General features: G+C 40.7%; 1 protein-coding gene across 3 annotated transcripts in view; it reads left to right on the forward strand.

Annotated features, from left to right (window-relative positions):
• The window catches only part of LOC122539702 (zinc finger protein Aiolos-like), a 228,060-nt gene that overhangs the window by 200,176 nt on the left and 15,193 nt on the right, over positions 1-12,691 (forward strand). For all 3 annotated transcript variants that reach the window (XM_043674701.2, XM_043674703.2, XM_087977701.1), the window contains exon 7: positions 8,242-8,364. In XM_043674701.2, the coding sequence (XP_043530636.1) occupies positions 8,242-8,364 (123 nt within the window). The remainder of the gene's footprint in view (positions 1-8,241; positions 8,365-12,691) is intronic.

The following is a 12,691-nucleotide window of genomic DNA, read 5'->3' on the forward strand; positions in this document are numbered from 1 at the left end:
ATTCATATACAGTACACCAGGTGACAAAACTCAGCCATTTCTCCTCATTTGGAGACAAAACAGGACACAGTAGGAAGCGTTTTGCTAATTCCTGTTTCCACCTATGGATATGAGGCAAGAGCAGCCAAAGTGCAAGCTCCCAGCAACTGAAGACTTAAAATAATCCAGTTTAATTATTATTGAAGCGTTGGGGAAAGTTTTCACACTGCTCACATTTTGGTCCCAAGTCCTTTGGAGATTCTTGAGGAATCAAATTTATCAGAAAATACTTTTGTATTCATTTTGATGGGACTTCAGTTTAAATGCCCCGCTTTTTTATGAAGTGACTGCATTTGTATTTCCTCACAAAACTTAATTAACATTGTGGATAGATTAGACACTGAGTTGAATATGAAGTAACAATCCCAGGAATCTAATGTTCTCTGGAAGGGAAGATCTAATCAACGCCATACTCAATAAATTCACCATCAGGTCGTGTAGCTGTAATTTCTTTAGAAAATGACTAGTTAGTCTAGGAAGCCTGTCATTTCCCTGTACCTGCCATTAGTCTAAAGGTTAAAAATGTGATCATTTTATTTCCCTTTATGTAAAATTTCCATTTTATTAAATAGGGCAATGCATTCAGATATGATCACATCACATCCCTTTATATAGGTCACAACTTCTGATATGTGACATTAGGTTACATTCTTTAATTTCTCATTTCAAAACTTGCAGCAATAGTCCAGCAATTAAATATATTCAAATTTTTTAAAAAAATTGTATGAGAGCATTTTTGAAAGTGTTTGTTGATTCTGTCATGTTCTGTAGCTTGCTGTGATAGTTTCTTTAATTTATTCATTCAGGCGATATGGATATTGCTGGTAAGGCCAGCATTTATTGCCCATTCTGAATTGTCTTTGAGAAGGAGGTGGCAAGATGCAGTCTTAAAGCTACTGCAAAACAGCCCAGGGATCCAGCAGGTACACACACTCACTGTGGGAGTTCTGGAATTTTGATTCAACATCAGTAAAGCAACAGCAACATAATCCCATTTTGCTGCTCAGGGTGGTGTGTGGCCTGACAGGGAACTTGTTGGCAGTGATGCTTCCATGCATCTACTGCCCCTGTCTTTCTAGCTGGTTGAGATCATGGATTTGGAAAGTGCTGGTGGAGGAGCCTTGGTGGGTTAATGTGTGCATCTTGTAGATGTTGCAAACTGCTGCAATTGTGCCCTGGTAGTGAAGGGAATTAACGTTTAAAGTGATGGATGAGCTGCCAGTCAAGTGAGGTGCTGTGTTTTGGATGGTGTGTGTCTTGAGTGTTGCTGGAGCTGTACTCATCCAGGCATAAGGAGAGTACCAAGCTCCTGACTTGTGCCTTGTAGATGAAGAACAGGCATTAGGGAGATAGGAGGCCTTCTAATGCAGAATTCCTAGCAATCAACCTGTTCTTGTAGCACTGTGTTTATATTGGTTCAGGTCAGTTTCTGGTCAGGATGTTAAATAGGAGTATTTAGTGACGATTATGTCATTAAATGTCATGGGGAGATGGTTAGATTTTATCTTATCTAGTCAGAAGGTTGGTGTGGTTGAGAGGATATTCAGAATTCAAAGAAGTCTTGGATCAGTTCTTCAATGTCACATGTTGTGCCTTCAATTGGAGAGAACACAAACCAGGAAACTTCAGTGGGAGTATGGACGAATTGCAACATCTAGAATAAACTTTCAAGCTGGGTGTAGTTAATCAGTTTCATTTTCATCACCAGATTTAACATCGGCAAGGGACTTAGCACTTCATATTATTGCAGTTTAAGGTTTTGGTAAAGATCTGTAGTTCGGGAGCTGGTTGAATTTGATGTTGGTCCGTTTGCTGAGCTGGTGGGTTTGTTGGAAGATATTTTGTTCCCTTTCTAGGTGACATCATTATTACTGTGTTGCCTTCTGTGAAGCTGCTGTACTGTTCCACTTTGAATTGATCTGGTTCTGTTTGAGCTGTTTCTGGTTGGTTTTCCATTGCAGTGATTTGTATATTGGGTCCAGGTCATTGTGTTTGTTGATGGAGTCTGAAGGTGAGTACCGTGCTTCCAGGAATTCTCCTGCTGTTCTTTGTTTAGCCTGTCCTAGTATCATCGTGTTGACCCAGTCCAATTCATAGTTCTTGTTATCCACACCAAGGTCACTAAACAGTTTTGGTTCCCTTATCTAAGAAAAGATACATTGGCATTGGAGACAACCCAGGGAGGGTTTGCTAGGCTAATCCCAGGAATGGAAAGATTTTCTTATGTGGAGAGTTGTGCAGGTTAGACCTGTAATCATTGAAGTTTAGGAAAATGAGAGGTGGCCTCATTGAAACTGCTGAATTTGTTAAACTTCAATGAAAAGATTCTTACAGGGCTTGACAGGATAGATGCTGAGAAGTTTTCTCCCATTGTGGGAGAGTCTAGGACCAGAGGGCATAATCTCATTTAAGATAGAGATGAGAAGGAGTATCTTCTCTCAGAGAGTAGTGAAGCTGTGGAGTTCTTTACCACAGAGGGCTGTCAAGGCAAATCATTAAGTATAATCAAGGCTGAGATAAACAGATTTTTAATCAACGAGGGAACTAAAGGTTATGGGGACCATGTAGGAAAGTTGAGTTGAAGGTGATCAGACCAACAGTGATTTCATTGAATGGTGTAGAAGACTTGCTGACCCAAGTGGCCTGCTTTTCCTCCTATGTTTATATTGTACGTAATTCAATAAAGGATTCTAGTTACAAAGTCTGACTCCATGTCTGCCACTGAGCATGCTCACACTATGGTAGAAATGATAAAACCAAAAAATCTTTGCTCTGAGCAGTGGGGCCAACACCCAGCATCACCTGGACTGGCGCAAAACTTTAAACAAAAGCAAACAGCAGTCTTCCACCATGTTTCAGTACTAAAGCGAGTACAGCAGAAAATGGAGCAGTACACAAAACCAATCAGAATGAATCAGAGATCAGAACAAATAGTTTCAGCTCATAGAGACCAGTGAGCAAAACATGGCAATAAAATGGCAAAACCCAGAGCAGAAAGACACTGGCAGCCGGTGCAACTGGCAGAAATAGGAACAGCTAGATACCAGCAGGAATCCAAACAGAAATTAGAAGAAGTGGCATATAGTATTTAACCCTGATAAGTGCAAGGTGATGTATTCTGGAAGAAGATTAAGATGAGAAAGTGTTTAATGAATGGCAGGACACTGAGTAGCTTCAAGGGATAGAGAGATCTTGGGATAATTATTCACAGAGTATATAAATAAGATAGTTAAGGAAGCATATGGGGCACTTGCTTTCATCAGTCATGAGAAGGGCTAATGCCCGAAACGTCGATTCTCCTGTTCCCTAGATGCTGCCTGACCTGCTGCGCTTTTCCAGCAACACATTTCCATCTCTGATCTCCAGCATCTGCAGACCTCACTTTCTCCTCATAGATTATAAGAGCAATGTTTGAATTCTCCAGCGCATTGGTCAGGCCACAGCTGGAGTACCGAGTGCAGTTCTGGTCACTTTACTACAGGAAAGATGTGAACTCAGCCCACAGAAAAACCCCAAAACAAAGCCAAGTCTCAGCTAAATGGTTAAGATTTCTCAAGGATCCAGACTGGTAGGCCACTGTAATTGCTACAGTATGTGGAGTTGAAACAGTAAGAGTCCCTCTGGGCCTGAATGGAATAAGAAAATTCAGAGGTTTATATCCAGGAGAGTGTACACCATGGAAAGACCACCTACAGTTTGGAATAATTAAATTGCTTAGCAACATCCAAACCAGCATCCAGGTCAGACACCAGGAATACTGCGGTGAATAACTCACCTCCTGACTCCCCAAAGCGTGTCCACCATCTACAAGGCACAAGTCAGGCGTGTGATTCAGTACTCCCAACTTGCCTGGATGGGTGCAGCTCCATCAACACTCAAGAAGTTCAACAATATCCAGAACAAAGCAACACACATCCACAAACATCCACTTCCTCCACCGCTAACATTCAGTAGTACCAGTCTGAACCATCTACAAGATGCAGAAATTCACCAACGATCCTTAGACAACACCTTCCAAATCTATGGCCACTTCCATGGAGAAGGACAAGGGCAGCAGAAGCATTGGAATAGCACCCCTCTGCAAGCCACTCACCATCTTTACTTGGAAATATATCACCGTTTCTTCAGTGTCGCAAAGTCAAAGTCCTGGAATTCCCTCCCTGAGGGTGTTGTGAGTCTACCCATATCAAATGGTCTGCATCATGATCTTCACAAGGAACGGGCAACAAATGTTGGCCAGCTAGTGATGCCCACATCCCACAAATAAATGAAAAAAATGTAAAATCAGAACCAATCAAACTAAGTGTCTGGTTAAATGGTCACCCAGTTCTAATGAAGATCGATACCTGCATGGCAGTAATTGTGTAACCAGTCTTTAACAAAATTCACTCTGGACTCCAACCCTTAAGTTTGCATAAGGACTCGGCTAGCTGAAAACCTATACCAGGCAATCTTTAGAGAATAAGGGTACAACTTCGGTTCTGGTCTCTTATGTGAAGCAACTGGTTCAGTTACCTCAGATTGTAGTAAAAGGCTTGGGCCCATGCTTGATGAGACAAAATTGATTGAGAAAAGTTCAACTTGATTGGCTCAACATTTTTCGATTTAAAAAATGGCTGCCTGAGTGAAGTCCAGATTAAATACTCAGATGTTTTTCAGGCAGGTCCAAAGACTATCAAAGGGGCCAAGGCCACCTTACATATTGACCAAAAAGCAATTCCCTAATTCTGTAAGGCCCACCCAATGCGACTTGCCTTACGGGCAAAAGTAGAGGCAGAAATCGGAAGGCTGGAAAGCAAAGGAATCATCAAGACAATTTACAGAATAGATAACACCGATCGTACTGATTTTGAAGCCCAACAGGTCAGTTCACCTTTGTGGGGATTTCAAACAAATCGTAAATTACTCTTCCTAGCTGGATTTGTACACAATCTCTCATATTGAGGACTTAAATACAAAACTGGCACTGTAGCTGCCCTTCACAAAGCTGAACAGGAGCCACCCGTACCTGCATTGCGATTTGATGAGGATTCCCAGAAGTATGCTAGATTTAATACCCATTAGGGTTTGATCTGATATATGAGACTGCCTTTTGAAGTATCATCACCAGGTGCTATTTTCCAGTGGACATTGGAGAATATTTTACAGGGCTGCCCCAAGATGGAAGTGCTAATAACAGGAAGACCTATAAACAGCATTTAGAAAACTTGGACTTAGTACTTAAACATTTCTCCAAGGCAGGTATATGCCTTAGAAGGGAAAAATGTGTCTTCCATTCACCCAAGTGACCTACTTGGGCTACAGAGTCAACAAGACTGGGTCACACCCACTGGAAGATAAAGTGAAGGCAAAGTCTGTACTGGGGCTTGGGTCTTTCCTTGGGTTGGTAAATTTATTACAGAAAATTTATATATAACTTAGCCTCTGTCCTGGCACCCTTTCATGTGCTATTAAGAATAGGTGAGCATTGGAAATCGTCACCGAGACAAGATGTAGCCTTTAGGGAAGCAAAAACACAACTATTGTTGTCTAAGGTGTTGGAATACTACAATCCCAAGCAGGATGTGGTGCTGACATGTAATGCTTCCACATATGATATCGGGGTGGTGTTGGCTCACTGGTGGCCCACTGGAGAGGAACGCCCAATAGTGTATGCTTTCTGGACTTTGGTAGATGCTGACCAAAGAAACTCCCAGATAGAGAATGAAGATTTGATGGTTGTTTTTGATGTGAGAAAGTTCCAGCAATACCTTTATGAATGGACATTTGTAACAGTAACGAACCACAAATCCCTCCTAGGACTACTTAAAGAGGGCAGGGCAGTGTTGCCCATAGCTTCAGATCTAGTTCATTCTTAGTGCGTACAATTACAAGTTGGAACATCATCCTGGAGGCCAATTTGCAAATATGGATGCCTTGAGCTGCCTCCCACTGGCAGATACACCATCGGTGGTATCACCACTGGAAAAGTCCGATCAGGTTTTAAACTTTCTGGACACCTTTGCAGTCACCTCTGACAATATCAGACTGTGGACACAAAAAAATCCCATCCTGGCGAAACTAAAACAACTGGTGATGGGGGAAACAAGAGGGCCATCACAACCAGAATTGAAACTTTCTGACCCAGCAGGACCTGGTCATTGTAGAAGGCAGCATATTGTTAGGGGGAGCAAGAGTGATTGTCCTGAGCAATGGTCACCACCAGATACTGGCTGAACTCCACCAGAGTTACCCAGGGGTTTCCAAAATGAAGACATTGGCAAAATGTTATGTCTGGTGGCCAAGATTAGATGCAGACATAGCCATGTTGGTGGGGCAGTGCCCAGACTGTCAACAAGGGTAAAACTTACTGCCAGCAGCTCCCCACATTAGTGAGAATTGTCAGGTAAACCCTAGACTTGATTACCCTTCACCTATGCAGTTCCTTTCATGGGCTCTATATTTTTAATCATTGTGGACAGCCATTCAAAATGGTTGGACGTGCATAGAGTTCATTTGTCAAACACGGGGTGATGATTCAAAAGTTCCCAGCATCTTTTGTGATGCACAGACTCCCAGAGGTGTTTGTCACAGACAATGGGCCATCATTTAAGAGTAGGGAATTTGAGTATTTCCTAAAGTCAAATGGCATTTGGCATGTAAGGACAGCACTGTACCATCATCCATCATCCTATGGTTTGGTGGAAAGAGCAATCCACACTTTGACACCAGGCTTAAAGAAACAGCCTACAGCCTCACTCAATGCCAAACTGTCCCAGTTTCTATTGATTATAGGACCATCCCTCACGCAACTACAGGGACAGCTCCAGCAGAATCGCTAATGGCAATAGGAACTCAAGACTCCTCTAAGCGACAGAGGCAGTTTACTTCAGGAGACACAGGTTGGGTTGAAACCATGGGGATGGCCTTGAATGGCCAAGAGGCATGGTCAACACAAGGTCAGGTTCTGTGACTTACAAAATTCAGATCGGAGAGGACAATATAAAAACTGCAACCTGCCATACAGGGCAGAAGCAAAGCATACCCAGCCCCTCTGAACATAAGGCAAAGCTGTCAGAACCAACAGCACAGCATCAAAAAAACCTCTGAGGATGAGATGGACATGGCAGATGTCGCAGCTTCAACGCCATTACTGCCCGAGAAAGAGGATGAGTTTCAGTCAAGACGATGTGGGTGCAAGATGCAGCTATAAACAGGAGTGTCAGGGGTTTTGGTCATTCTAGGATTGGGCTCTTAAGCTAGCTGGATCAGTGTCATACTATGCATGTATAAGTAAAGGGTGACTTGTTGACAGGATACCGGCCTTTGTGGAGTTATTTCATTATCTATGTATGAACATAGTTCAATAAATAATTCAGGTTAGACAGTCCTGTTCAAGGTCTGTCTGAGCGTGTTCACAAGAATATTCATGATCTTTTAGCTTTGAGTTGAGATGTACTACGTTGACTGCAGCTGAAACACAGTAAGGACATTTGGCTGAAGGATGATATAGCTCTTATACTTCCTCTCCCCATTTCAAGGTGTAGAACGAAATCCCTTCTGGCATTGCGAGTGTATTCACATTAAATGGTCTGCAGTGGTTCAAGAAGGCAACTCACCATCACCTTCACAAAGGCAGTTAGGGGTGGACAATAGTTGCTGGCCCAACCACATACATCCCATGGATGAATTTTTTAAAAAACAAAACTATAATACTTTATAAGTAACTCTAAAGATCCTGTGACCAGAGCAGAAAATAAATTAAGCTACATTCAATGTGTCGCTGCATGAATAGGTGCAGACTGAGGGACTGCATGAATTCCACACTGGCTCATGTAAGGATAAAATCATGCATATAAATTATTATATTGTTTAGCATAAAGCTGATGCATTTCACTAGATCAGGACAGTTTTGGAACAGAATACTTTGAAGGTTGTTAGCAGGATGAGTCAGAATTACAGAACTTAATGCTGATTAGGTGAATGTTCCTCATTGTTTCCCTCTATTTTCAACCCAAGCTCAATTTTGATCAGTTATTTCATTGATGAAATAGTGCTGATAGCACATCTCTAGCATAAGTGGTAACCACAAGGTCTCTCTCCATGCCCCCAATGGCCAGTACCCTCAGTCATTACGTCAGAGCTTCCTTCCACCTGCCACACAAACTGTTCAGAGGTGAAACCTCATGTTATTCTGGTAATTTTTTTTCTCCCTTTGAGCAGAGACTGACGAAGTTCGACAGCACAGCCTGAAGGCAGAGATGGGATCCGAGAGAGCTCTTGTCCTGGACAGACTTGCTAGCAATGTTGCCAAACGGAAAAGCTCAATGCCTCAGAAATTCATTGGTAAGAACAAGAATTTAAACACTTTATTCATTGCAAGTACTCTGACTTCTGACGCCCACCAGTTCCTGCAAATCATGCTGAGGATTTTTAAGCTTTTGTGTTTGCATCGAGTTCTTATTTTCACAAGTGGCAGTATCAGTTTTTCTGGTATTGCTTGTATAAGTAATCACTAAATCTCGCAACTGAATGCTGCATCGTTAGCAATTGCTTGACTATTGGAGTTTTTTATGCATTGAAGAATTCTTGGAGTTTTAAAACTTGTTTGGTAATTATTCTTTTCAAGAAAAAAGTGATAATTTAATCTGAATTTTAAAAAGTTTCTCTCGAACAAATTACTGTGTTACACAATAACATCCAGAGCATTGTCCATGGAGTTATGTTAATTTAAAATATAGTGTTTGTGAAACTGCAGTCTAATAGATATTTAACTAGCTTAAAACGCTTTTTGATTCATTGAGGATATAAAAGATTTGGTACTTGATTTACTGGTGCTATGTTATTATTTGAGAATCTCAGAAGGTTTCTTACACAAAGTGTAAACTTTGCTGCAAGATTAACCAGTTCAGTTCCACCAACAGAATTCCATTTTTAAACCAAAAAAGTTCGAGTGAAATAAGACTGATTTTTCAGTTAAAATGCAAATTAAAATGCAAATTACAGCGAAGTGTGTTCTTAGTCAAAGAGCAAAGCTGAAAATCAAGAGATGAACCTTTTAAAACATTTACCAGCTCTTAATGCAAAATATACATCTAACAGGTAACTGACAATTAGTTCATCACGAATGTTTGTGCTCATTATGCTCTCCACGTTAATATTTTCTCGTGTTGCATTTTGTCATATTTGAAATTCTCTCTGCGCTGCGAAATTTATAAAAAATGCTTTATAATTTGCATGACTGTACCTACTGGCATGGAAATAATTGCAGGAAGAAAAATGGAAAGGTTTGTATTTTAAGATGTTCTGCTGTTTGGAGTATTTTGAAGTTTAGTCAGAAAATTTCAGCTCTGGAAATCAAGTCAATATTTAGATATTTCAGGTTTGAGTTTCCAAAGCAGAGCTCAGACTGAATACTGAGAAGAGCTTGTATTAAATTCCTTTGAGTGTTGTTTTTACCAATTTAGCACCAGTATAAAGTAGCACACTCAGGAACATAATACACTGTTTACATGTGGACCTTCACCTACTACATCGTTACCTCTTGGTTTCCTCTGTTTATATTTTTAAACTGGTAAGAAATGAGAAAAGAACTAGTGCTGTGTGAGACATCAGGGGATACATTGCTTGGCCTGGCATAATTAAGTTGCAGGCATAATTTCAGTGTCATGTCCAATCAGTTCAATTTTCTTTACAGCCAAATGTTAGTCTGCAGTGATGTAAGGGTTAACTCAGAACATCAAATAAAATTACCCATGTCCAATCTGCCAAAGCAGAGTAATATAGTTTCATATTTGCAACAGTTATAGAGATAAAGTGCTAAACTTCATGACACTTCTGCCTGTGGTATTTTAACCCTTTTAAAGTTTATAGGTGCTCCCTATCTGAGTTACACAGCACTAAAGATTTCCACTTTGCAGGAAATGCATTTTTTGAAAAAATTACTTTTCTGTGAATGTTTTTCATTTTATACTCTTTTGTTCCCAGTTATTTACAATGTAAAGATACTTTTGCAACGAGCTTGTTAAAATGATTCTGCAAAGCTGTGTTGAAACTGTAACTGAAGTGTTAATGTGGATCAAAGTACCAGAGTTCTTTTCCTGTTCACAGGAGGCTTTTTCACACTGGTTATTCTGAACTTTATCTGTTGCTTTTATAAAATAAGAGAGAAAGTAACACAAATTGAACCAAGGTAATTTGATCAATCGCTTTCATCTGCTGGCAATCTCTTGACATTTATATTACCCGTAAATGTAAGAACATTTGTGATAGATATCTGTATGTTTTACTCATTTAAACCAAAGCCACCACATTATTTGGATTATGCATATTTTAGTTGGAAGAGGGAAGAAACGAGATCCTCAGCCACAGGGTCAGCTTATTTCACATCATTTGATGAGTCTTTAAGATTTTGAGTCATTCCTCTCAGTTTCAAATTAACCAAACTAGGTTTGATAATATATTTTTTTTTCTTTAATGCTTCCATAAACTGTGCACAAGTCAGATAAGGAACATTATCACTGTACACAGCTTCGTCATTCTATACGAGACACAGCTGAATGACATGGCGTTCCCATTCCCTCTTCATTTGATTTAACTCCCAGGTTTCTCCTTTAATTGGAACCTGGAGTATTGTGGCTTCCTTATACAAATACTGACTGAAGGTCAAAAGCAGTACTTGAGGGATTAGAGTCACCATGTGACTCCCCTGTGATCCTGGTGGGATATGAAGCTCCATGTCAACTCCAGCCGGAATAATTCCACTCCTTCTGGTTCTGAGGACAGATTATACAAACCTGGCATAACATCATCTTAAATACCTTAGTTCGATCACCCCATTAATTTATATTCAAGTGAATGTCGACTCTACTCCATGTTTTCAGGAGACTGTCATGTGATTTGTGAGTTATTAATCTCATCTGCTTTACATCTACCTGTATTCAGATTGAGTGCCTGTGTCCTGAAGCTCTAAAGCTATTAACGGTTCTAAGTGACAGTGCAAGTGCACAGCCCTAAACTGTTCATAATTGTGCACGGATTTGTTCTGAGCGATTACAAGGACAACTGATATGGGCTTCTGTTTCGCATAGTTTTCACAGTATGAAAAGAGACCCTTCAGCCCATCAAAATTGGAGATGTAGTGGAGAGTGAAGAGGGTAATCTCAGGGGACAATTGGAACTTGACTGGATGGGTCAGTGGGCCGAGGAGTGGTAAATGGAGTTTAATTTAGATAAATGTGAGATGTTGCAATTTGGAAAAACAAATCAGGGCAAGACTCACACACTTAATGCTAAGGTCCTGGGAGTGTTTCTGAACAAGGAGATCTTCAAGTACAGCTACATAGTTCCTTGAAAGTGGAGTGAAGAAGGTGTTTGGTATGCTTGCTTTTATTGGTCAGTGCATTGAGTATAGGAGTTGAGAAGTTATGCTGCAGCTGTACAGGACATTGGTTAGGACACTTTGGAATACTGCATGCAATTCTGGTCTCCCTGCTATAGGAAGGATATTGTGAAACTTGAAATGGTTCAGAAAAGATGTACAAGGATGTTGCCAGGGTTGGAAGATTTGAGCTACAAGGGGAGGCTGAATAGGCTGAGGCTGTTTTCCCTGGAATGTCGGAGGCTGAGGGGTGACCTTATAGAGGCACGAAGGGCATGGATAGGATGAACAGCCTAGGTCTTTTTCCTGGAGTGGGGGAGTCCAAAACTAGAGGATATAGATTTAAGATGAGAAAGAAAAAATTTAAAAGTGGCCTAAGGGGCAACTTTTTCACGCAGAGGGTTGTGCATGTATAGAATGAGCTGCCAGAGTACAATTACAACATTTCTTAGAACATAGAACATTACAGCGTAGTACAGGCCCTTCACCCCCTGATTTAAAAAGCACCTGGATGGGTATATGAATAGGAAGGGTTTAGAGAGATATAGGCCAAATGCTGGCAAATGGGACTAGATTCATTGAGGATATCTGGTCGAAATTGATGAGTTAGACCAAAGAGTCTGTTTCTGTGCTGTGCAACTCTATGACTCTAAACATATATATAATACGCGGCCATAACCTTGTATGCTATTGCATTTCAAGTGCTCATCTAGAAAGTTCTTAAATGTCTTCAGAGTTTCTGCACCTCTTACAATAGTAGGCAATGAGTTCCAGATACCCACAACATCCAGGTGAAAAAATCTTTCCTGAAGTCCCATCTAAATCACCTGCTCCTTACCTTAAAACCTTAAAAACGGTTGAGTCCAGTTAGAGACAAGTTTCTTCCTTTCTACCGTGCCTTTGCCTGTCAGAACCTTATACACCTTCACCAGATCCCCTCCACCTTAGCTTCCACTGCTTTCTCGTCTCTCTCCATAGTTGAATCAACCCAGCCCAGGCAACATTCTGGTGAGTCTCTTCTACACCCTGTCTAATGCAGTCACTTCTTGCCTAAAGTGAGATGACCAGAACTGCACACAATACTTCAGCTGTAGTCTAACTAACAGTATATTTGACTACATCATTATTGTATTCAGTGCATTGACTGATAAAGGGCAAGTATCCAATTGTCTTCCACACCACCTTATTTACATGTCCTGCTATCTTCAAGGACCTATGAAAATTCATAGGTCCTATAATTCAACACGTAATCTCTTGACTTGTTAGTCCTCCCAAAATGCATCACTCACACTT

The sequence above is a fragment of the Chiloscyllium plagiosum genome, unplaced genomic scaffold, assembly GCF_037043375.1.
Source record: "Chiloscyllium plagiosum isolate Xiang-an unplaced genomic scaffold, Cpla_swu_hap1 HiC_scaffold_32, whole genome shotgun sequence".
Lineage (NCBI taxonomy): Eukaryota > Metazoa > Chordata > Chondrichthyes > Orectolobiformes > Hemiscylliidae > Chiloscyllium > Chiloscyllium plagiosum.